Source organism: Scaptodrosophila lebanonensis, unplaced genomic scaffold (assembly GCF_003285725.1).
Source record: "Scaptodrosophila lebanonensis strain 11010-0011.00,11010-0021.00 unplaced genomic scaffold, SlebRS2 tig00000110-arrow-arrow-pilon, whole genome shotgun sequence".
Classification (NCBI taxonomy): Eukaryota; Metazoa; Arthropoda; class Insecta; order Diptera; family Drosophilidae; genus Scaptodrosophila; species Scaptodrosophila lebanonensis.
In genome coordinates this window covers 1045667-1068115 of record NW_022060573.1, presented here as the reverse complement: position 1 = coordinate 1068115, position 22449 = coordinate 1045667, and the positions used below count along the sequence as shown (strand labels likewise).

The 22449-nt window shown below is 43.7% G+C and overlaps 1 protein-coding gene across 2 annotated transcripts; it reads right to left on the bottom strand.

The window, feature by feature from the left end:
- Positions 1-17985: 17985 nt before the first annotated feature.
- On the bottom strand, positions 17986-20223 carry LOC115628168 (lipoyl synthase, mitochondrial). Of its 2 annotated transcripts, XM_030524147.1 has the most exons (6): positions 20205-20223; positions 19905-19978; positions 19509-19844; positions 18832-18988; positions 18714-18771; positions 17986-18657 (listed from the first exon to the last, which is right to left on the bottom strand). In XM_030524147.1, exons 2-6 carry the CDS (start codon positions 19953-19955, stop codon positions 18126-18128), a joined length of 1134 nt encoding a protein of 377 aa, XP_030380007.1. In that variant the 5' UTR covers positions 19956-19978; positions 20205-20223; the 3' UTR covers positions 17986-18125. The 2 variants fall into 2 exon arrangements, with proteins under 2 accessions (XP_030380007.1, XP_030380008.1); XM_030524148.1 differs by lacking the exon at positions 20205-20223 and having other exon boundaries at positions 19908-20034.
- Positions 20224-22449: the final 2226 nt, after the last annotated feature.

The window sequence follows — 22449 nt, the reverse complement described above, 5'->3', positions numbered from 1 at the left end:
GGATGGGCACCAGTTCTGCCCACTTGCTGAACTTATCGACCAGGACCAGTAGATACGCGTTGCCTCGTTTGGACCGCGGCAGCGGCCCTACGAAATCAGCGCATACGACGTCCCACGCTGCCTCCGCTGGTTTGAAATGCATCTTGCCTGCTGTCAGCTGTTTCTGGGCTTTATAGCGTTGGCACAACAGGCACTGGCGTACATACTTCGCGACATCACGATACAGCCCAGGCCAGTGGTATCGGTCTGCGACTCGCGCTAATGTTCGACGTACTCCCATATGGCCTGCCGTAGCGTCGTCGTGGCATTCTTTCAGCACCTCCTGACGTAAAGGCGTGGCCACGCACAGTCTCCATGGCGACACCTCATCTTCTCCAAGCACGTGGGCGATGCGTCTGTATAGCCTTTCATTCTGCATGGCGTAATCGGGATATTTGCTATGGTTCTCCAACACCGCTGTCGACAGCCGCTGTAAGCATTTGCAGGTTGGCGTCGCCTCTGGCTCCACGCGTGCGCGACCTGCCAACTCGCGCGTCTGCCTGGACAGCGCGTCGGCCACCACGTTCAAGGATCCTTTTCGGTACTGGACATCGAAGGTGTACTGCTGTAGCGTCCGTAGTTGAGCCAACGCAACGCCAAGTGATCGGTCACGACGGTAAAACGATAGCCCTCCAGATAGTGTCGCAGCTTGCGGATTCCCCAAACAATGGCCAGGCACTCCTTCTCGGTGGCGCTGTAGTTGACCTCTGCCTTCTGCAGTTTCGTACTGGCGTAGGAAATCACGTGTTCCTGGCCGTCCACGTTCTGCGTCAGAACCGCACCCAGCCCATGCTCGCTGGCGTCAGTCTGTAGGCAGAAGCGTTGCGTGAAATCGGGGCACGCTAACACCGGCGCTTCTATGAGCTGTCTTTGGATGCATTCAAATGCCTCCTGCTGCGGTGTTCCCCAACTCCACTTGCGGCCCTTTTTCAACAGTTCGGTGAGTGGGCCGACCGTTGTGGCGAAATTTGGCACAAAGCGTCGGTACCACGAGGCCATCCCAGTGTACTGCCGCAGTTGCTTTAGATTTGATGGTGGCTTCAGCTCGTGGATGGCTGCTACCTTCTCCGGATCCGTTTGGATGCCCGCCTCCATCACTAGATGCCCCAGGTACCTAATGGATTTACGAAAGAATTCGCACTTATCCCGATTTATTCGCAGATTGGCCGCCCGCAATCGCCGGACCACCTCGCGCAAGTTGTTCAAGTATTCTTCGAACGTCCTGCCAACCACCACTATATCGTCGAGGTACGCAAATGCGTGCGGTGCCATGTCCGGGCCGATGACGCCGTCCAACGCCCTCTGGAATGTCGCGGGAGCTGAGTGCAGGCCAAACGGCATCACTCGCCACTGGAACAGCCCGCGTCCTGGCACCGTGAACGCTGTGTATCGCTGGCTTTCGCGCTCCATTGGAATCTGGCAGTATCCATTCCGCAAATCGATGCTGCTTATGTATTTGGCCTGGCGCAGCTGCTCCAAAATGTGCTGGATCCGCGGAATTGGGTACGCATCTGGTTCTGAGCGTTCGATCAGCTGTCGATAGTCGATGCACATCCTCCAGGCGCCTGTCTTCTTGCGCACCAACACAATGGGTGCGCTGTAGGCGTTGTCGGAGCGCTCGATGCAGCCCTTTGCCAGCAATTCGTCGACTTCTTGGTTCATCACTGCTTGCATGGCCGGATTCCGTGGGTAATACCGCTGCTTGATGGGACGCTCGTCTTTCATCCGGATTGTGTACACCGCCGCCGACGAGACTCCTGTGATGCTCTCGAAGCTCGCCAGTTCCCTCTCGAGGAACTTGGTTACCGTCTGGGCCTGCTGCTCCGTTAGGTGGGCAGCTATAGTTGGCCCCGCCTGCGCGTTGGTCACCAAAGCTGCATGCCGGGCCCTGCGGTTCTGCCTCCGCCGCCTGCGTGTCCGTTGATCGTCTACTCGCGGTTCTACAGTTTGGCCGCCCACAGTCACCGCCCCGTTGGCCATATGGACGTAATCTAATCCCAGTGTGAGCTCGTCTACGCATCCGGGGAGTGTGAGCAGTGGCAGTACTACGCAACTGTCGCCCACCGTGATCGTTGCCTTCGTCTCTTCACGGACCGTCTTCTGTGTCCCGTCAACCATGGACACAGTCACGCTCACGGACCGTACATTTTCACCGTCTGGCGCCCGCAGGCGTTGTGCCAGCCTCGGACTCACGAAGCTGCGTGTCGCTCCGGTGTCCACGACCGCCTCTACGAGTAAACCATCATAGTCTACTGATAGCGCGGCCGCTAACCTGCGTGTTGTTGTTAGTTGGAATTTGCCTGCGTGGGCTTGCCGGCTGTTGGTGTGGGGCGAGCCCCCCTGGCGTTTCACGTCGCGCGTCGGCAGCATTCGCTCGCAGGCACACCCATCTTACCACAGTCCCAACAGTAGAGCTGTTGAGTATTCGGGCACGCGTCCATATTGTGTCCTCCCATCCCGCAACGTCTACAGATGGGTCCTCGTCGATGCGTGTCCGCTGGGCCACCGGCTGTGGTATTGGCACGGGACGCGTGGCGTTTGGTTCGCCATTACCGGCCGTCTGCGCCCGTGTCCAGACTGATTCGCATATGCTAGTTGCCGCCTGTTCGTACCCATAGAGTGAGCTCACTTCTTCGCCCGCCAGGCGGAGGTTGGCGCGTACTACTGGCAGCCCGTTGGCGTGGACGAGCCTCAGCTGCTCCTGTACGGTCATCTCTGCGCTGCGCATCAGCCGTCGCATCGCTCGGACATACTCTCTAGGTGTCTCTGATGCACCCTGGACCCGGTTATATGCTTCCCGCCGCCGCTCTTCTATATGGGGGCCTGCTGGATACTCTTTTAGTATATCTTGGCGGAACTCGACCCACCGTTGTGCCAAATTGCGCCTTGACCACTCCCACTCCTTTGCCTCGCCGACCAGGACTTCCGGCAATACTGTCACCAAATCGTCTAGTCGCACGTTGCTCATATCTGCCTTATCTTTCAGGTCCCGAAGGAACATTCTTGGGTCCCCGCTGCCGTCAAATCGGACGCCCCACTGTGCTACCTGTGTCTGCAACGCGGCTCGTCTGTCTCGTTCGGCTGGTGTTGGCGCATACTGCTCTGCCACCGCCAGTGCATTCGCGAGTGGTGGCGCTGGAGTCGGTGCTGTTGGGTTATCATCGTCAGGTGCACCCCCAGCAGGAGCAGCAGACGTGGTGGGAGCGCAGGTCTGGCTCAACAGTTTCTGGAAACCTTCCTCCACGGTCTGGGCCAACCGGTGGGTGGACTGGAGACCATCCTCCATGGTCTGGGCCAATCGGTGGGTGTACCGCGCCAACGATGCCAACGAATGGGCAATGGTCTGGGACAGGTCTGCCGTGGAGGGCCCTGGAGTCGCTGGGGGTGCCGCTGCGGTTGCCGTGGGCTTGGCTGCGGACGCTGCAGGCGAGGCCGCGACCGCTACCGATATGGTCGGCACTGACGCTGGAGTTGGCGATGTCGCCCGCGCTGGATTCGGCGACGCGGCTCGCACTGGGACCACGGTTGGTGTCGTATTTGCCTCTATCGCGACGAGTAGACCTTCCCGTACGTCCTCTTGTTTCAGGACTCCCAGCTGTCTGCCAGGCACCGGGCTCAACTGGCCTGGTGCTGCGGTACGCGATGACGTGTTTTCATGATACGCCGCCAGCTCTTCCAATCGGGGTCGGTACTCTTCCTTGGCCGACTTCACGAATGTGGATAGCCGCGACCGCAACGCCTCCACGTTGCCGGTCTCTTCAATTTCGAACTCACGCAACGCCGCGCTGAGCTCTTCCTTCCGCAACGCACGTATCCAGCTCGTTCGTAGCATCGTAAATCCACGCGCTTCTCTCTCTACTTGGTCGGATATAACCTCAATCTTCTTTGGGGTCCCTGCTCGGGAGCCACTTGTAAGGTCTGCCGTGGGTATACTCGCCGGCCAGAGTTTATGCTGAAATAAATTAGGCACCCCAAAGTGCCAAGGTTTCCGCCAATAAAAGGAGGGCGGTACGCCAAGTGAATATGTTCCACGTGGTTTTTAATTTCTTAATACAAAAACAGGAGGGTGCGCTTCAGTGCGCGTTTGTCTACCTCTAAACCAGAACTAAAACTCTTCTCTCCAATTCCAATTTCAAACTCCTTATTTCTTCTAATACTTAAACTACTTCTTAAAACTACTCGCCTACTCCGGCATCGTGACGACGCACAGCTGGTTGCTGCGCAGCACGTCGTTACAGTACTCTCTTGGTCCTATACGACCGACACGTATAGCTGTTGTCCAAGCTGTGCGGATGTCCGACTGCAAAAGTATGTATCACAGGTGAGGACAGCGTCAGGAGAAGACCAGTGCATTATTGGACGTTTCCGGTTGCCTGTGGAGTAGCATATGTATCTTGGAGTCGACTTCTGGCGAACCTTTGAGCTGTCAGCAGCGGTTATCCCTCCCCATAGAACAGGCATTGGTAAGAGCTGCGTCGACGAGATTTTGGCTGAGCGAGTGGCGCGTTATGTCGATGAATTATAACCAGAACCGGAAATGTGGGACCTGGAAAAAATCCACAGAAAGTTTTGGAGTCAGTGAATGAGGAGTTTCTGACGAATGAGAAGACAGGACTTGGAGGGACCATAACAAGCTTACGGTATCCACGTCCTTTTGTAGAAGGCATATTATCTTGGCTGAATCAAGCTTTTTACATTTCCAGAGTCGACCTGAAGTTCGCCTTCTGACAGATAGAACTGGATGAGTCGAGTATGGCGTACACGGCGTTCACAGTGCCCAGGCGGCCGCTGTATCAGTTCCGGGGTTATGCCGTTTGGTCTGTGTAACGCAGCACAAAGTTATGCCAACTGACTTAATAGGGTTAGTCACGCGAAATTAACGCAGAACGTGTAAGTTCTTTTGGATAATCTTGTCATATTTGCAGCGGATTGAAATGCTTGAGACGGGCGATTATACGTACATACATGTATGTAATTACATATCTTCGTTACGCACCGGGCGGACTGCCAGTCCTGTCTTAACTGTGTGCTTCCTCAGCACGTTGTACACGTCGAGTTATCCCCGAAAAGTCCCATGCGGGACATTTAATTTTGATTTATAAATCGGGACGTCCCGCCAAAATTGGAGCGTTCGGTAACGCTGATATGTACATACATTTAAATTTTTCATGCTGGCGTTATCCGCCTATATACATACTTACATAAATACATAAGTATGCATTACATTTTTTAATTCAATACTAATTTGTGTCTTCAATTCCAAATATAATTGTTGTGAATGGTGTGTTTCTGCTTTTGTGAATACTCACAAAATAGGCTTAACGGTAAATGACTCTTAGATTTGTTCAGAATACATTTGTAGCGTTGTTAGCTAACACTAAAACTGTAAGTCGCTGTAAATATGCGATCAGCTGAGATGCTAGAGATGGGCATGTGTCGGATGCTCTATGTGCTACAGCATCAAAACTATCGATTGTTGAATCCGTCGATACAATCAATAATTCCATCGAAGTTTGAATGCAATTAACAGAAAATTTAAATAATAACATCTTATAATTTATTGAGTAACTGTAAACTTTTGGCATTTTGCCTTTGAAATGAACAGACGTAAATGATCAAAACGAAAGAAGAAGCACGAGCCAATGAATGGTAGTTGTTGTTGTTTTTATACCTTGTACCCGTAGGGTAAAAAGGGTATATTAGGCTTGTGCAAAGTATGTAAAATGCAGAAGGAAGCATCTCCGACCCCATAAATTATATATATTCTGAATCAGCATGACGAGAGAAATCGATCTAGACATGTCCGTCCGTCCGTCTGGATGAACGCAAGGATCTCAGAAACTATAAAAGCTAGAATAACCAAAGTTGGCATCCAGATTCTCCTAGGTCCGAGAAAGGACGAGTTTATTTTATTTTATTTTATCCCCCGCTACAGAATTTCGTCATTACCGTCCACATTTGAAAAGCTACTCTAACCAAACTTTGCACACATAATTATATTATTATTATATATTTATTATTATATAATTATCTACTTTTGTTTCAAATTTCACCTAAATCGGATGGTTCTAAGAAAAGTTATTAGCGAAACAACTTTACTTCAGTACTACGCCCACAAGCTGCAGCATCAAGTTCGTTCTTCTTCTTCCTCTTTTTGCTGCTGCTATGGGCGCATATAACTCAGTGACGGAAGTTTACCTGGGTACAGGGTATTACACTGTACATATGCATTCATGTTTCTCTTTACTTTTTCAATCGTACGTAGAGAACCGCACACATAGACACGAACTGTTGCTTTTTATGTGTGTGAGTGTGTGTATATGATGTCCCCAACTATTTGATATTTGCGTTCTTTGTAATTTGTTGTTGCAGCATAAAGTTACTAATGAAAACCCAAAAACAAAGAAAAAATTACTTTTAAAAATGTTAAATAATTTTTAATTAATTAACATTTCTTGCTCTGTCAGTGCAAGACGAATGAACATACATACATACATAGATGTGTACATATGTATGTGTGTACATTCACACATTAGTGTCTCACATTTTGCTTTGGGTATTTCAATCGTTTGCACGCAACTACACGAACAGCTGCTTGTATGTGTGTGTGTGTGTGTGTATTTATACTTAGTTGTCCCCAACTGTATGATATTTTGTATTGTTTGTTCTGCCTGCATTTGTAAAATGCATATTTTGCAAATCCTTTGGAAGATTTTGCAATCTATTTGAACCGGCAACTGCCATTTATCGTAGCCCTGACAGCACTGGTCGACGAGTGATGCCCAACCTTGCTAATAATCGAGATACCTTGTCGATTCCTTTTTTGGCTCGATAAAACAAGAGAGCGAGTTGAGAAGCCGAAGCGAGCGGATGTGTGGTGTGTGCGCGGAACAATAGCGAGTTAGAAGTGTGTGAGCGAAGCGAAAAGAGAGACTTTATATATGTGCCGGAACATTTTAGACATAGAAAATTCGGTGTATTACATTGTAGGTTAAGCTTGAAATTACAATAAAAGAAATAACGTTACACCCCTGAGCAGTTAAAGTCAGTATGCTCATCATTGCCGTTACAAACGAGTAGCGACACAACATTTTATGGTGGCCCATGAGGGGATCCGTTATTTCGCAATGTCAAGCTTGCTGGTGTAATACATACAGACGTGCGGCAATCCCCAGTCTGAACACATATATAAAGGAGACTTGCGGCAATCCCCAGTCTCAGAATACATACAGACGTGCGGCAATCCCCAGTCTGAACACACAAATAGAGGAGACGTGCGGCAATCCCCAGTCTCAGAATACATACAGACGTGCGGCAATCCCCAGTCTGAACACACAAATAGAGGAGACGTGCGGCAATCCCCAGTCTCAGAATACATACAGACGTGCGGCAATCCCCAGTCTGAACACACAAATAGAGGAGACGTGCGGCAATCCCCAGTCTCAGAATACACACAGACGTGCGGCAATCCCCAGTCTGAAAACACACATCTAGGAGGCGTGCGGCAATCCCCAGTCTCAGAATACACACAGACGTGCGGCAATCCCCAGTCTGAAAACACACATCTAGGAGGCGTGCGGCAATCCCCAGTCTCAGAATACATACAGACGTGCGGCAATCCCCAGTCTGAAAACACACATCTAGGAGGCGTGCGGCAATCCCCAGTCTCAACACAGTACATACAAAATAGAGGAGACGTGCGGCAATCCCCAGTCTCAACAGTACACATAGAGGAGGCGTGCGGCAATCCCCAGTCTCAACAGTACACATAGAGGAGACGTGCGGCAATCCCCAGTCTCAATAAATACACTTAAGGACGTGCGGCAATCCCCAGTCTTAAGTTTGTTTTTGTTTGTTTTGGAAGTTCTCAACCCGCAAACTTCACTCAAAAATACAGTCACTATCGAACTGATTTGCTGTGGTGTACATCTACATACAGACATTTCTAGAAAGGGTAACGGCCAACCACTCTCGGCGTTGCCAAGGTGTACACATCCAAGTGACGACGCATCAGTCTTCGGCGTCACTTATACATACATGCAACGATCACGCCACTCTCAGCATACACATCGAAAGTAACGGTACAACATTGCGTTACTCACATATACGACGACACACAAGCGTCTGAGTTTTGGCTACAGACATAGCAACAAGAAGTAACGGCAAATCATCGGCGCCGAACAGACACACGAATTTGGTTAGATAGCGACAGCGCCTCAACGACGACACACAGGCGTCTCATAGCAGCGAAAATAGCGGCGAAACATCGACGGCGAACATACACACGAATTTGGCTGGACAGCGACAGCGCGTCAGCGACGACACACAAACGAAACATCGGCGTCACACACATACATCTCAACGATTCGCACAATTGAAGGCAAGAAGAAACAACACGCTACAATACGCTACAAGGCTACATACATACATACGGGAAAGGGGGTGAGTGTTTGTTTTTGGTTCTTGCTTGTGTTGCGATCAATAGTTTCTGTTTATTCGATTTAACAATCATGGCTCAACAACAGGCAAACGTTGGATGCCATTTTGATCATTCTTACGCAATCCAAATAGATATAGGTGAACAGGTACGCTGTTTATACAACAACTTTAAAAGGGAAAATTCACAGTCAAAATCTAGAACATTCTATACACACTTTCTTAAAAGGTTAGATGAATATGCCGCCGAGTTCAAACAAGTACATCGGGATCTCTTAATCTCCCAATGCCCACGTGATCATCAATATTTCACGCAACGTATTGCTGAAACCTTTGATGAGTACCATACAAACATATACTGCGTAATTTTGGAGGCTTATGAACAAACATTCCCTCCAATAGTAGAAATGGCAAATGAACTTTCTAACAATCAAACGTCGATCAAGCAAGCATCGCCTTCGTCTAGCGTACAGCTGCCCAAGTTGCCTGTACCCACCTTTTCTGGCAAATTTGTAGAGTGGCCAGCATTTTACGATTCATTTGCACAACTCATACATGACAATGACGCACTATCAGGCGTTCAGAAGTTCCATTTCCTTAAGCAAGCCTTGCCAACAGGTTGCGACAGCGATATTCATCAAATGGACTTAACCGATACCAACTACGAAACAGCTTGGTCTTTGATTGTTAAACGATACAACAATCCACGTCTGCAGTTCATGCATCAGATGAACACATTTTTTGGTTTGCCTTCTCTAGCTAAGGAACATTCGGCCGATCTCAAGAGGATGCTCAATGTCACAAACGTATGCATTAACGAATTAAAACGTCTCAAAATCGACATGAAGTCTTGCGATCATTGGATGGTACATCAACTTGTAACTAAACTTCCGTCGACAACTCTACAAGCTTGGGAGCACTTTCTTGGTAGCTCATCTAACGTTCCTACATTTAGTACGTTGGAGCAATTTCTTAATAATCGCCTCATTAGCCTCGATATTATTGAGAATCGATCCAGCAGCCAACAACATCGTGAAGCGGCTCCAACAACTCAGCAACGTACATCCAGCAACTATTCAGGTAATAGATTTCAGAAACGAAATAGTTTTCACACAACCACAAACAGCATGGCTTCACATCGGTGTGTGAATTGCAACGACAGCTCACATGTATTGCGTCGTTGTCCTGACTTTCTCGCACAAGATTGTTTTACTCGCAAATCTATTGCTGAACGCAACAAGGTATGTTTCAATTGTCTTGATTCCGCACATACAGCATCGAAATGTGGCAGCAAACGGAACTGTCAACAATGTGGACAACGACATCATACGCTCTTGCATTTTCCAACGAACCAACCAGACTACATAGCAGCTACGCAAAAGCAACAAATGATTACTTCAGATCAGGCAGTGGTCACAAATACAACGCAACTCATATCAGCAGTGACCAAACCTTCATCTCAGCTAGTTCGCACTGTACTTTTGGCAACGGCTTTGGTCAGAATACATAATGACGAAACTGGCCAGTCATCTATTGCCAGAGCGCTAATAGATAACGGATCTGAAGGAACTCTCATCACGGAACATGTGGTTCAATCGCTTGGCTTGAAACGTCATCCAATTTTGGCAGAGATTAACGGAGTCGGTGACAACTCGAAGAATAAATGTAAATGGACAACCCAGCTCAAACTTAGCTCGTGCACCGACCAACAGTTTAGCACTTACATCGACACAGCATATGTCTTACCATCGCTTACATCTCAGCTGCCGAAACAAGACATTCCAATACAGAAATGGCGTCACATCCAAGGATTACAACTTGCAGATCCACAATACTTTAAATCAAATAGAATCGACATAATCATTGGAGTTGACCTAATACCACATCTCATACTTTCAGACATCAAAAGAGGCAGTCCAGACCAACCAATCGCTCAAAACTCGCAGCTCGGCTGGATTCTGTTCGGACAAATCAACACACGGTCAACGCACACTATCACTATTCAGTGTCATCAAACAAATTTGGATGTCTTGGTTCAAAAGTATTTTGAACAAGACAGAATGGATACGGTACGACGTCTTACTGCAGAAGAACAATGGTGTGAGGACCATTTTCAGCAAACACACATACGTCAACCCAACGGCAAGTACATGGTACGTTTGCCGCTCAAAACATTGTTTGACCCTCAGCAGGTACTTGGCAAATCCCGTAAAATCGCTTTGAATCGGTTCCAATTGTTGGAACGCAAACTTCGTCGCCAACCTGAATTACAAGAACGATATGATGAAGTCATGCAGGATTACTTTCAATTGGGTCAAATAACTGCGGCCACAACTACCGAAACAGAACACATTACACGTGATGCTCATAACAACATAGCATATACCTCATGTACTTTGCCTCATCATGCGGTAATCAAAGAAGATAGTCTCACTACCAAATTGCGAGTAGTGTACGATGCATCCTGTAAGACAAGTAATGGAAAATCACTCAACGACATTCTTTGTATTGGACCAGCTTTACAAAACGATCTAGCAGGAGTTATTCTCAATTGGCGTCAACATCGTTATGTATTCGCTGCAGATATTCAACGTATGTATCGTTGCATCGACATGCATCCAGACGACATAAATTATCAACGCATATTCTGGTTCGACAAACATAACAAAATAGCAGAATATTGTCTTACAACTGTAACATTCGGAACTGCATCTGCCCCGTACACAGCTATACGAGTAATGCATCAGCTTGCAGACGACGAACGTGATCGTTATCCTCTTGCTGCACGCGTTCTCAAACATGAGGTTTATGTGGATGACATACAAACTGGAGATTCTACTATTGCTGGAGTCCTTGCCATTCGTGATCAACTTGTTGCCATCTTACGCTCAGCCGGTATGGAACTTCGTAAATGGTCGTCAAACTCGACAGCGCTGCTGACTGGCATCCCTTCAGCAGACCATTCAAATGTACACATTTTTGAGTTTGATAACAAAGACTCAATCAAAACATTAGGTCTTTACTGGCATCCCAACAAAGATTATTATGGCTTCAAAGTGAAGTTCACGTTGAATCAAACATGTACTAAACGTTCCATTCTTTCCACCATAGCGCGTCTGTATGATCCTTTGGGCTTTATCGCACCTGTCATCACATCTGCTAAAGTTATCATGAAGAATGTTTGGAACACAAAAATTCAACGCGATGATGGCAATTTGACTCCATTAGATTGGGATGACGACGTACCACATGCACTTCAAGAGCGCTGGCAAAACTATATCGCCAGTCTACCCAATGTCGAAAATATCCGAGTGCCACGATGGTTGGGAACCGATTCATCGCAGATCATTTCACTACAGTTACATATATTTTGCGACGGATCATCGTTGGCCTACGCTGCTTGTGCATACCTTCGCTTGGAAAACAAAGACGGATCAGTGATTTCGCATTTGCTGACAGCTCGTAGCCGCGTCTCACCTACTAAGCCTTGGACAATCCCTAGAATCGAACTATCTGGAGCAGTTTTGGCAACGAATCTCGCAAAATGGAGTGGTACATATTTGCGTACAAGCGAGCCCATTCCCACATTCTACTGGTCGGATGCCACAATCGTACTATACTGGATTAACGGTGACCCTGCCCGTTGGAAAACCTTTGTGGCCAATCGAGTCGTGCAGATTTTGGAATTCAGCACACCTGCACAATGGCGGCATGTTCCCACACTCGACAATCCCGCAGATTGTGCCACTCGCGGTCTTACACCTGATGAACTATCTGACCATCATCTGTGGTGGAACGGCCCTCCCTGGTTAACTCAATCACCAGAACAATGGCCAACCAATTGCATTGTCTCACCAATGATGGACTGGGATTTGGAAGAGAAACCGGCGATACTACAGGCCAACCATGTTGTTAAAGAAGAGGCGTTTATTGCAAGGTTTTCATCATATAATCGATTATTATACGTTATGGCATATATAAAACGTTTCTTAAACAATGCTAAATCCAAATCCATAAATCGTCTCATAGGTCCGGTATCAGTAACTGAATTGCAAGCTGCGTTGGTCCACATAGTGCGTATGGTGCAAAACGATGCCTTCAAATTGGAAATTGGCGCTCTCAAGGCTCATAAAACATTGCCGAAGTCAAACAACCTGAGCCAACTATCGCCAATTGTGGATGAGGAAGAAGTTTTGAGAGTTCGTGGCAGACTTCGAAATGCGTTACATTTGTCAACAAGTCAGCAGCAGCCCATCATATTGCCAGCGTCCCACCATTTTACTGACCTGGTCATACAAAACAGTCATACAAGCACCTTGCATGGTGGTACGCAACTGACTCTGTCTCACCTCCGACACACATTTTGGATAATTGGCGGAAGGCAAGCCGTTAAACGTATACTACGGCGCTGCATCCAATGTTTTCGTCATCGTCCAAAACCGAGCACGCAATTAATGGCGGATTTACCCTTGCATCGAGTCAATCCTCCCAAACGGCCATTTCTTGCAACTGGAGTTGATTTTACAGGGGCCTTTGAAATTAAATCTTCACGATATCGAGGTCACACAACCTACAAGGCCTATATTGCAATTTTTATATGCCTTGCAACAAAAGCCATTCATCTTGAGGCGGTGACTGGCTTATCTACAGAACAGTTCCTTTGGGCTCTACAGCGCTTCATTGGTCGTCGAGGACTTTGCGAACACATGTACAGCGATTGCGGAACTAATTTTGTTGGTGCGGATAAAGTGTTGAAAACTTGGCACAGCAAATTTAAACAGGAAATAGCAGACAGCATCGTTCCTGAGCTTGCCAAGCGTAACATACAATGGCATTTCAATCCTCCACACAGTCCCAATTTCGGCGGAATATGGGAGGCTAACGTCAAATCGGTTAAAACTCATCTTCACCGATCATTCAGCGGAATTCGTATGACGTACGAGCAATTGTCAACAGTTTTAACCCAGATAGAAGCTTGCCTTAACTCTCGCCCACTGTGCCCTTTGACAGCAGAGCCCGAAGAATGTATTGCTCTAACCCCAGCCCATTTTCTCATTGGAGATTCCATGTTGGCACCAGCAGTTCCTCAAGTCTTCAAATCCTCCACCGCTAAGGACTTCCTTGAGGGACAACGAATTCTTCGACAGTTTTGGAAATATTGGAGCAACGATTGGCTGTCTCATCTACAAGCTCGTCCCAAATGGCGTCATGAAACAGCCAATTTAAAAATAGGTGACATGGTCATCATAAAGGACGATCGACTTCCACCGAACGAATGGAAACTTGGCCGTGTCATCGAACTTCATCCAGGAGCAGATCAACTTGTTAGAGTGGCAACGGTTAAAACGACTTCTGGAATTTATAAACGAAGTCTTTCTAAAATATGCCGTTTGCCTTTGCCATCTTGTTCCTCCCAAGATGACACAACACAGAACTAACCACTATGATCGCTTCCTTACATGCCATAACAGACACTTGCTTTCTTTTCTTTGTAGCAGGTTTCCGGTTCTTTGGTTTGAATGCTAGTTCCAGCATTGGGGGCGGCATGGAAGATTTTGCAATCTATTTGAACCGGCAACTGCCATTTATCGTAGCCCTGACAGCACTGGTCGACGAGTGATGCCCAACCTTGCTAATAATCGAGATACCTTGTCGATTCCTTTTTTGGCTCGATAAAACAAGAGAGCGAGTTGAGAAGCCGAAGCGAGCGGATGTGTGGTGTGTGCGCGGAACAATAGCGAGTTAGAAGTGTGTGAGCGAAGCGAAAAGAGAGACTTTATATATGTGCCGGAACATTTTAGACATAGAAAATTCGGTGTATTACATTGTAGGTTAAGCTTGAAATTACAATAAAAGAAATAACGTTACACCCCTGAGCAGTTAAAGTCAGTATGCTCATCATTGCCGTTACAAACGAGTAGCGACACAACATCCTTGAATGCAAAGTTGTAGATTGAGTTACGTAGATTACAGTCCACAAATTTGAAATCGATCGGAAAAAATTTATAACACAAACTTTTCATTTGAAAAGGTAAATAAATATTAAAACCCCAATAATTCAAGCTCCACCACAAAATCCGAGTATGCAACTTTCTTTGTATTCTTTTATTTATTTTAGAAACCAAGTTTTAAGTCGATTGGTGGAAAACTGAAGATTTTTCAAACAAACTTTGGAGCTCGTTTCCCCCTTTGGAGCTTTTCCTAAATCCCTTCTTAGTGCGCACCTACACTATGATAGGATACTTGACCCCAAATTTCAGCTTTGTAGGTGAGTTTGGGCTGTGGGCTGCTGACGCGGTTTCCTCTGGTGCCCCAAAAAAGCCGCAATAATTCAGTCTCCAAGAAAATATTCAAAAAACCAAGTATGCAACTTTCTTTGTATTTTTTTTATTGATTTCAGAAACTAAGTTTTAAGTCGATCGGTTGAAAAATGAAGATTTTTCAAACAAACTTTGGAGCTTGATTTCCCCCATTTGTAGCTCGAATTTTCCAAAATCTTCTTATCGCCATCCTACACTATGAAAGGATACTTGAGTCCAAATTTCAGCTTCCTAGCTTTTACCGTTTGGGCTCTGCGTTGATCACCAATCAGTCAGTCAGGACAAACTGTTTATAGCCTGTACCCAAAGGGTGAAAGGCTATACTAGTTTTGTGCGCATGTATGTAACACACAGAAGGAGGCGTGGCAGACCCCACAAAGTATATATATTCTTGATCAGGGTGACAAGCCGAGTCGATATAGCCATGTCCGTCCGTCCGTCTGTCCGTCTGTATGAGCGCAAGGATCTCAGAAGGTACAAGAGCTAGAATAACCAAACTTGGTATCGAAGTTCCCCTAAGCCGTAGGCAGGTCGTTTGTTTTTTTATTTTTACAAATAATTCACTTGAAAGAATAGAACATCTACTAGAAAAACAATTTGAACTCACTAATAATTTACTTAATATGATAATGTTACTGGTAAATAAGTTATAAGTAAATCTAAATATCGGAATATTTCCAACCATTTAATTAAAATATATTTATTTTTACAAACAAAATTCCCTAGAGTGAATGAATATGAAATAGTCAGAGCTGACCATCCGGCCCGTAGAGCTCACGGAGGCGCTGCTATTCTCATTAAAAATTGTTTAAAGTTCAAAATAAAGGACAGCACCAGGGACAACTCTATGCAAGCTGCGACCATTGGGATCAAATGTAAAACGTAAAAGTAACAGAAATTTACCACCTACCAAGGTTCGCAGTCAAGGAAACAGATTTTTTCAACTTTTTCCAAAAACTCAGAACAAACATGCAGCAACAAACTTCCATGGTGGGGCTGACGAATCCTAAGGGAAGCGAGCTATACAAATGTATAAGAAACAACAACGTTGCAACTCTCTCAACTGGTAAGCCTACATATTCGCCTACTGACAGCCGGAAAATATCTGATCTGATTGACATTGTAGTATACTCTGGAATTCCACAATCACATATGCACATTGCGGGAAGCTTTGATCTAAGCTCAGACCATTCTCCTATAATATTGACGTACAGTACTATAGCTGACATACAACGTCTGAAGCTATACAAAATAATCTCTGCTACCACAGACATTAATGCTTTTAAAAACTATTTAGAAACAAGAATTGATCTGGATATCTCGTTAAGAACAGGAGTTGAGGTAGACGCTGCTGTAGAGCTTTTTACAAGGGTCTTTCACACAGCGAGCTTTATTTATACATCACCTAAAGTTAGGTATTAACAATCCAGCCAACTGAATCGTTCAGCTGAAATCCGACGACAAATACAAAATAAAAGAACTTTGCGGAAACGATGGCAAGAAATTTGATACCCTGCTGACAAAAGACTGTATATCAAGGCCGCAACTGATCTCAATAAATTACTGTGGGATTTGAAAAATGAATCTCTTGCCGCATACTTGAGAAATCTTGAGCCTCATTCTCAAAATTACGAACATATTCTATGGAGAGCGACTAAATACCTTAAGCGACCTGCTAGGAGAAACACAATAGTTCGGAAAAGCAATGGCGAATGGTGTACAACATTTGCATTCAGTATTTCAAACAAATGATATTGATAACAATTCAAAGGAAGGGAAGTAGAAAGTTTTCTGTTCTGCTTCTCAACATCTTCAGTCAGAACTCAACCTTTTTGAAGCCGTTGGAAAATAAAAGTTAATGCCCTAAAATAAGTTCAAGCAACATTTACATTAAAAAACGGCGATTGCCCTGATGTTTTAAATAACGGCTCTGCAATTCCGCAAAGCAACTCTGTGAAGTATCTTGGCTTGCATCTTGATCGCAGACTTACATGGAAAGACCATATAAAGGCAAAACGGCAGCAACTTAAATTAAAAAAACACAATAAATGTACTGGCTTATAGGCCGCAAATCTCAAAATAGCGTGGAAAGCAAATTTCGCCTCTATAAAGTCATACTAAAACCTGTGTGGACATACATATGCAATACAATATGGGGTACTTCTAGCACTTCGAATATTGAAATTCTGCAGCGCTACCAATCAAAAACATTGAGAACCATAGCTAATGCCCCTTTATTTGTTGCAAATCCACGCTTACACAAACATCTAAGAAAAAATACATTGATAGACTACACAACCACGAAAATAACCTAGCCTTCTCGATCTCCCGGATAGATATCCAAAAGTATATACATCAGCTCCAAAACTTTGTCAAGAAATGCATATGTATGAATATTGAGCGACAGCGGTTAAGAATCGTGCGTGTTTATATGCGTGTATGTATGCAGCACAAAGTTGAACCAAAGCAGCAACAACATACGGATACATAACTACAAACTGGGTGTATATGCCAAATTTGAGTTAAAAATTCCAAGAATTACGGGAGTTATGAAAAACACGAATTGCGGGGGAGTGGGGGGTTAATCAGAATAAAAAAACAAACGACCTGCCTAGGGCTCAAAGGATACCAAGTTTGGTCATTCTAGCTCTTGTACCTTCTGGCTATATCGACTCGGCTTGTCACCCTGATCAATAATATGTATACTTTTAGGGGTCTGCCACGCCTCCTTCTGCCTGTTACATACACTTGCACAAAACTAGTATAACCTTTCACCCTTTGGGTACATGGTATAAAAATTTAAATTTGACTTAAACCCCGCTAGATAGGTCTTTCGGGTCACTGTGCACTGGTGAGAAATAGGAAAACACAGCCAACTGCAAGATCAGTCGAACTATTTGCAAGGTAGAGACAAAAGCTCACTCAACGAACGGGTCATTGCTTGGTAGCCGCCCATGATAAGAAGCTGGCTATCATATTAGCGGGCTGAAGGAGGCGGCAAAATGTTGTCCTGGCTCACTGTTGGCGTTCTTGAAGCACAGCAGGATGTTGGGAATTTTACTGTTGGGCTTGCTTGTCTGATATATGAAAATACTTTCTTTACAAACTGATATATTCGTCCGATTTTGTTAAAATGTATTCACCATTAAAATTTGGGGGTATAGATAGCCAAAAAATTAAAAATAAGCGGTTCAGTTAAAAAATTGTTTATTTTTATAGAGCAAATTTCAACAATTTATATATATATATATATATATTTTTTTTTTTGATAAAACAGGTAACAAAAATATATTCATTTAAATTGAGAATAACAACATGGGTGAGACATATTCACACATTTGACTTCTTTGGCGTTATGCTATCAGCTTGGCGGTTCTTTAATACACTTGTTATGAAAAACTCACCAGCCTTGTACGAGCTGCGTACAAGTGGCCCGCTAGCTGTAAACAGGAAGCCAAGTTTATTACCTCGCTCTTCCCAATGCTTGAACTTTTCTGGCGTAACGTACTCAATGACGCTTATATGTTTTTTTGTTGGTTGCATATATTGTCCAAGGGTAAGGCAGTCAACTCCAGCTTCCCGTAGATCCAACATAGTCTGCTCCACCTCAGAATCAGTTTCACCTAGTCCTAGCATTAACGAGCTCTTAGTAATTAGATTCGAATTAAATTTTTTTGCTTCTCGTAGAACATAAAGTGTCTGCCTGTAATGAGCACGTCGATCTCTTACAAATGGCGTAAGTTTCTCCACAGTTTCGATATTATGAGCGTACACGTCGAGACCACACTTTGCGATGGTCTCTACGCATTGCATGTCGCCACGGAAATCTGGCACCAGACATTCCACAAAAATATTTGAGTTCCTACAGGTTGGAGTATTTTTTAATCGTTATTAATAAAAATTTTATAATTATTGTACCGTTTTTTTATTTCTCGTACGGTCTTCGCAATGTGAATTGAACCACCGTCGATTAGATCTGTTAAATAACTGATTTAACACATATATATTTTTTAAATATTTGGCAGTTTCTACAAACCATCACGGTCCACAGATGTCAGTACTATGTAATCCAGTCCCCATGATGCTACGGCTCGGGCAGTATTCACAGGCTCGTCCGGATCAAGAGGTGGTGGTGCACGTGCAGTTTTTACAGAACAGAAACGACAGCCACGTGTACATGTGTCACCCATGAGCTAAAACCGCAAAACAATTTAAAAAGTATATATACTTGTATGTGACTAGTGCATTAATTTATAAGAATCATTCTTGTAGCACTAGGAATAAATAAATAAATAAATAAATAAATAAATAAATAAATAATTTCTTAAGACAAATTCCAATTATATTGTATATTTTGCAGGTTTTTTTATATGCATAAAACTATAAGAATTAAGTCAATGCCGCAACAACATAAGCTTCGGGCAGAGCTTGGCCAGAACAACAGTATATGTATATTATGATGAAACTTAACATGTTGACAGATAAGTACTAACTGGATGTAATTGTCATCTTTGAGTACAAATTTTCTAGAATTAGGGGAATTATGGAAAATTACAGTCTGTGTGAAGGGGGCCATGACAAAAGCAAACTTGGCAAACGTGGGAACTGCCACGCCACCATTCACACCAAACTAATATAACCTGGTATAACTAGTATAACCTGTATTAATAATGTACAATAATAAGCAAATGTTATAAATCAAGTGGAGCCTACCATGATAGTTGCCGTTTGAGTGCCATGTTCTCCTCCGCCCCAGCACTCACCAATGTTGGGGCAGCGTGCCTCCTCGCACACAGTGGACAATTTAAGTTCTCGCAATCGAGATTTAACGCTTGCATAGTTCTTTCCAACTGGAATAGTTGTCTTTAGCCAAGGTGGCAAACGTAACCGTTCGTCATCACCTTTTTCTCGACGTAATTTGCCATCGAATTTTCCCCAATCATTTATAGGTAACTGTTTGTTTTGAACAAACTCTTCAAAATTAGGTCCTTTTGATAGCCGCTCACGTATTTCTGCCAACTTATCTACGTTAGTGGACGTAGAAGCTCGCTAAAAACAAAAAAAAAAACGTTTATAAATACATGTTAAACTTTGTTATATTTTGCTTACTACAGATAGTACAGCTTTCAGTGGCGGTGCACGGTATTGGCACCTCAACATTGCAACTTGACGGAAAATGTCTTCTGATAATTTGCAAATGAATACAAATATACATAAATAATTGAAATGGGGTTGTTCTATTAACTGGAGAATACTAGAGATGAGCGATCAGCACTGCACCCATGATTTGTGACTTTAACTAAAGTCACAAATTACAGCTGGTCCAAATCACTATTTAATACAACTGAACTGGAACTAATTATCATTTTTTTGCGAATTGCTATTAATTGACCGAAAGTTCATACATACCTATATACGTATTTAAGCGTGTATTGCGTAAGGAAATGCGTATTGACTACAAAAAGTGCATCTTTTCATTCAAAATATCGACCACCTGTCCACAGGTTAAATCAAGAATAAAACTATCGACGATACTATATGTATAATCGATAGATGTAAGAGTCAGTAATGGCAAAAAGCGTATTAAAAGGAAAATTATTTTTACAAGAAATGCTTAGAAAAATGTATTTTTCAAGGGTTTTTTTATCATCTTGTTAGCTTTACAAAACAAATTTTGTTTGTCCCATAGAAAGTCTGTGTTTCATTGTAAGTGAGCCAAACATCACGGCATTTTTCAATGCATTCTTTCGTCATTTCCACCTTTTTCAAATTAAGCGCATTTAGGGAAAAAGATGGCTTAAACTAGTAATGTTATGTGTAGTACCACAACTGTTTGTTCGTCAATACGTAGATCTACTTTCAACAGCGAACCATTACTGCCACAAGCGAGCGGCATTATATACATACATAATTAGTACATAAATAACTTGTTGTATAAAACAAGTAAAAAAGCTAAAGTCGGGTGTCCCGACTTTGAAATACTCTGTACATATGTTTACAATAATTATAGAAAATAAAAAAAATTAAGAAAATAAAAAAAAATTCAATGATCGATTTTACCTTTCTCGGTATTCGAACTCACGTAAAGGGTGTATAATTGCACATTTACATAGCAATTACGTCTGTGTGAGTGTATGTATGCCTATGCGCATCTATTCGTGTCTGTGTAAGCATTTTCGCAGTCAACCAAACAGCAACATCAACAACAGCCGCGGGCAGCGCTGCAGCAGCAAATATATTTATGGCTATAACTTCTTGGTAAATCGGTCTATCATAGTGAAACTTGGCATACGGACACATAATTACTAACTGGGGGTATTTGCAAAATGAGTTCGAAATTCCTAGAATTACCGGAGTTACGATTTGCGGGAGAGAGGGGGGAGGGAGGGAAATTCCAAAATATACATTTTCTGCGTATTCATTCAAGGCACCTTGGACTAAAATTTGGTGTTCCTAGGTCTTATGGTCTCCGAGATATAGGCGATTATACGAATGGAAAATCGGGAAAACCCCCATAGGGGGGAAGTGGGGGGGAAATCAAAAAAATAAAACAAACTCGTATAGAATACACACATAAGGCATCTTTGTGGAAAATTTGGTGTCTCTATCTCTTATAGTCTCTGAGATCCAGGTGTTCATACGGACGGACAGACGGACAGACAGACAGACAGACAGGGCTAGATCGACTCGTCTCGTCGGGCTGATCAGGAATATATATACTTTGTGGGGTCTGCCACGCCTCCTTCTGCCTGTTACATTTTTCAGCTCCCGCAAACCTAATATACTTCTGTACATTTCATGTACAGAGTATAATAAAAAGAGCTCAATAAACCATCATCATTAACCACATATAAGCAAATAAAGCTGCCTCGTTTAAACTTTTTTTAAACATTTTTGTTCCCTAATTACAAAAAGCGGTAAAAAAGTTAAATGTATTTGTTAAAAGCCAGAACTCCCGCTTCCCGCAATTTGGAATATTTTCCCACAATCATATAATAAACAACCAGATTTGAAGGGAAAAAATTGGAAACACTGGTTAGAGTCCACCAAGCAGAACAAAAAAAATAATTAATTGAATAGGAACAAAATAAAAAAACATGAGTGTGTCAGGGAGGCACGCTATTGAAGTGAAACTCCCTGGTTCAAAATCGACTTAATCGATGTTAAGCATCGATTTGTTTTTAGAGAGTCGATTAATCGATAAAGTCAAATGCATACCTAAATTTACAAACTATTGAAATTGTCGCTGATAACGTCTAATCTTATTGAAAACGACAATAAAAATTAATTTTTTTCAGCTTTACGATTAATCGATTTTATTTTTGGGAAAATCACAAGAAAAAAACCAAAAGGATCGTCAGTCAACATCAACTATTTTGCAGTGCTGGGGCCCAGGCAAATAAATTTTTACAGCAAAATGAATGAAAATAACAAAACAAAAAAGTAGCAAAACATTTAAAACAGCTGGCGTTTCATCTTTGTGTTCGTTAGCCTGGACTTTTATTCACATTCGGCACATTTTTTTATATTTTTTATATTCGTTCCTCTTTGTTACCGCATGCCCTTGGAATACTCTCATATTTTTTAACGATCGCAAATTATAAATGTATGCTTGCCTGTGATCCTGCTATTGGTGTACTTGAAAAACGTAGTA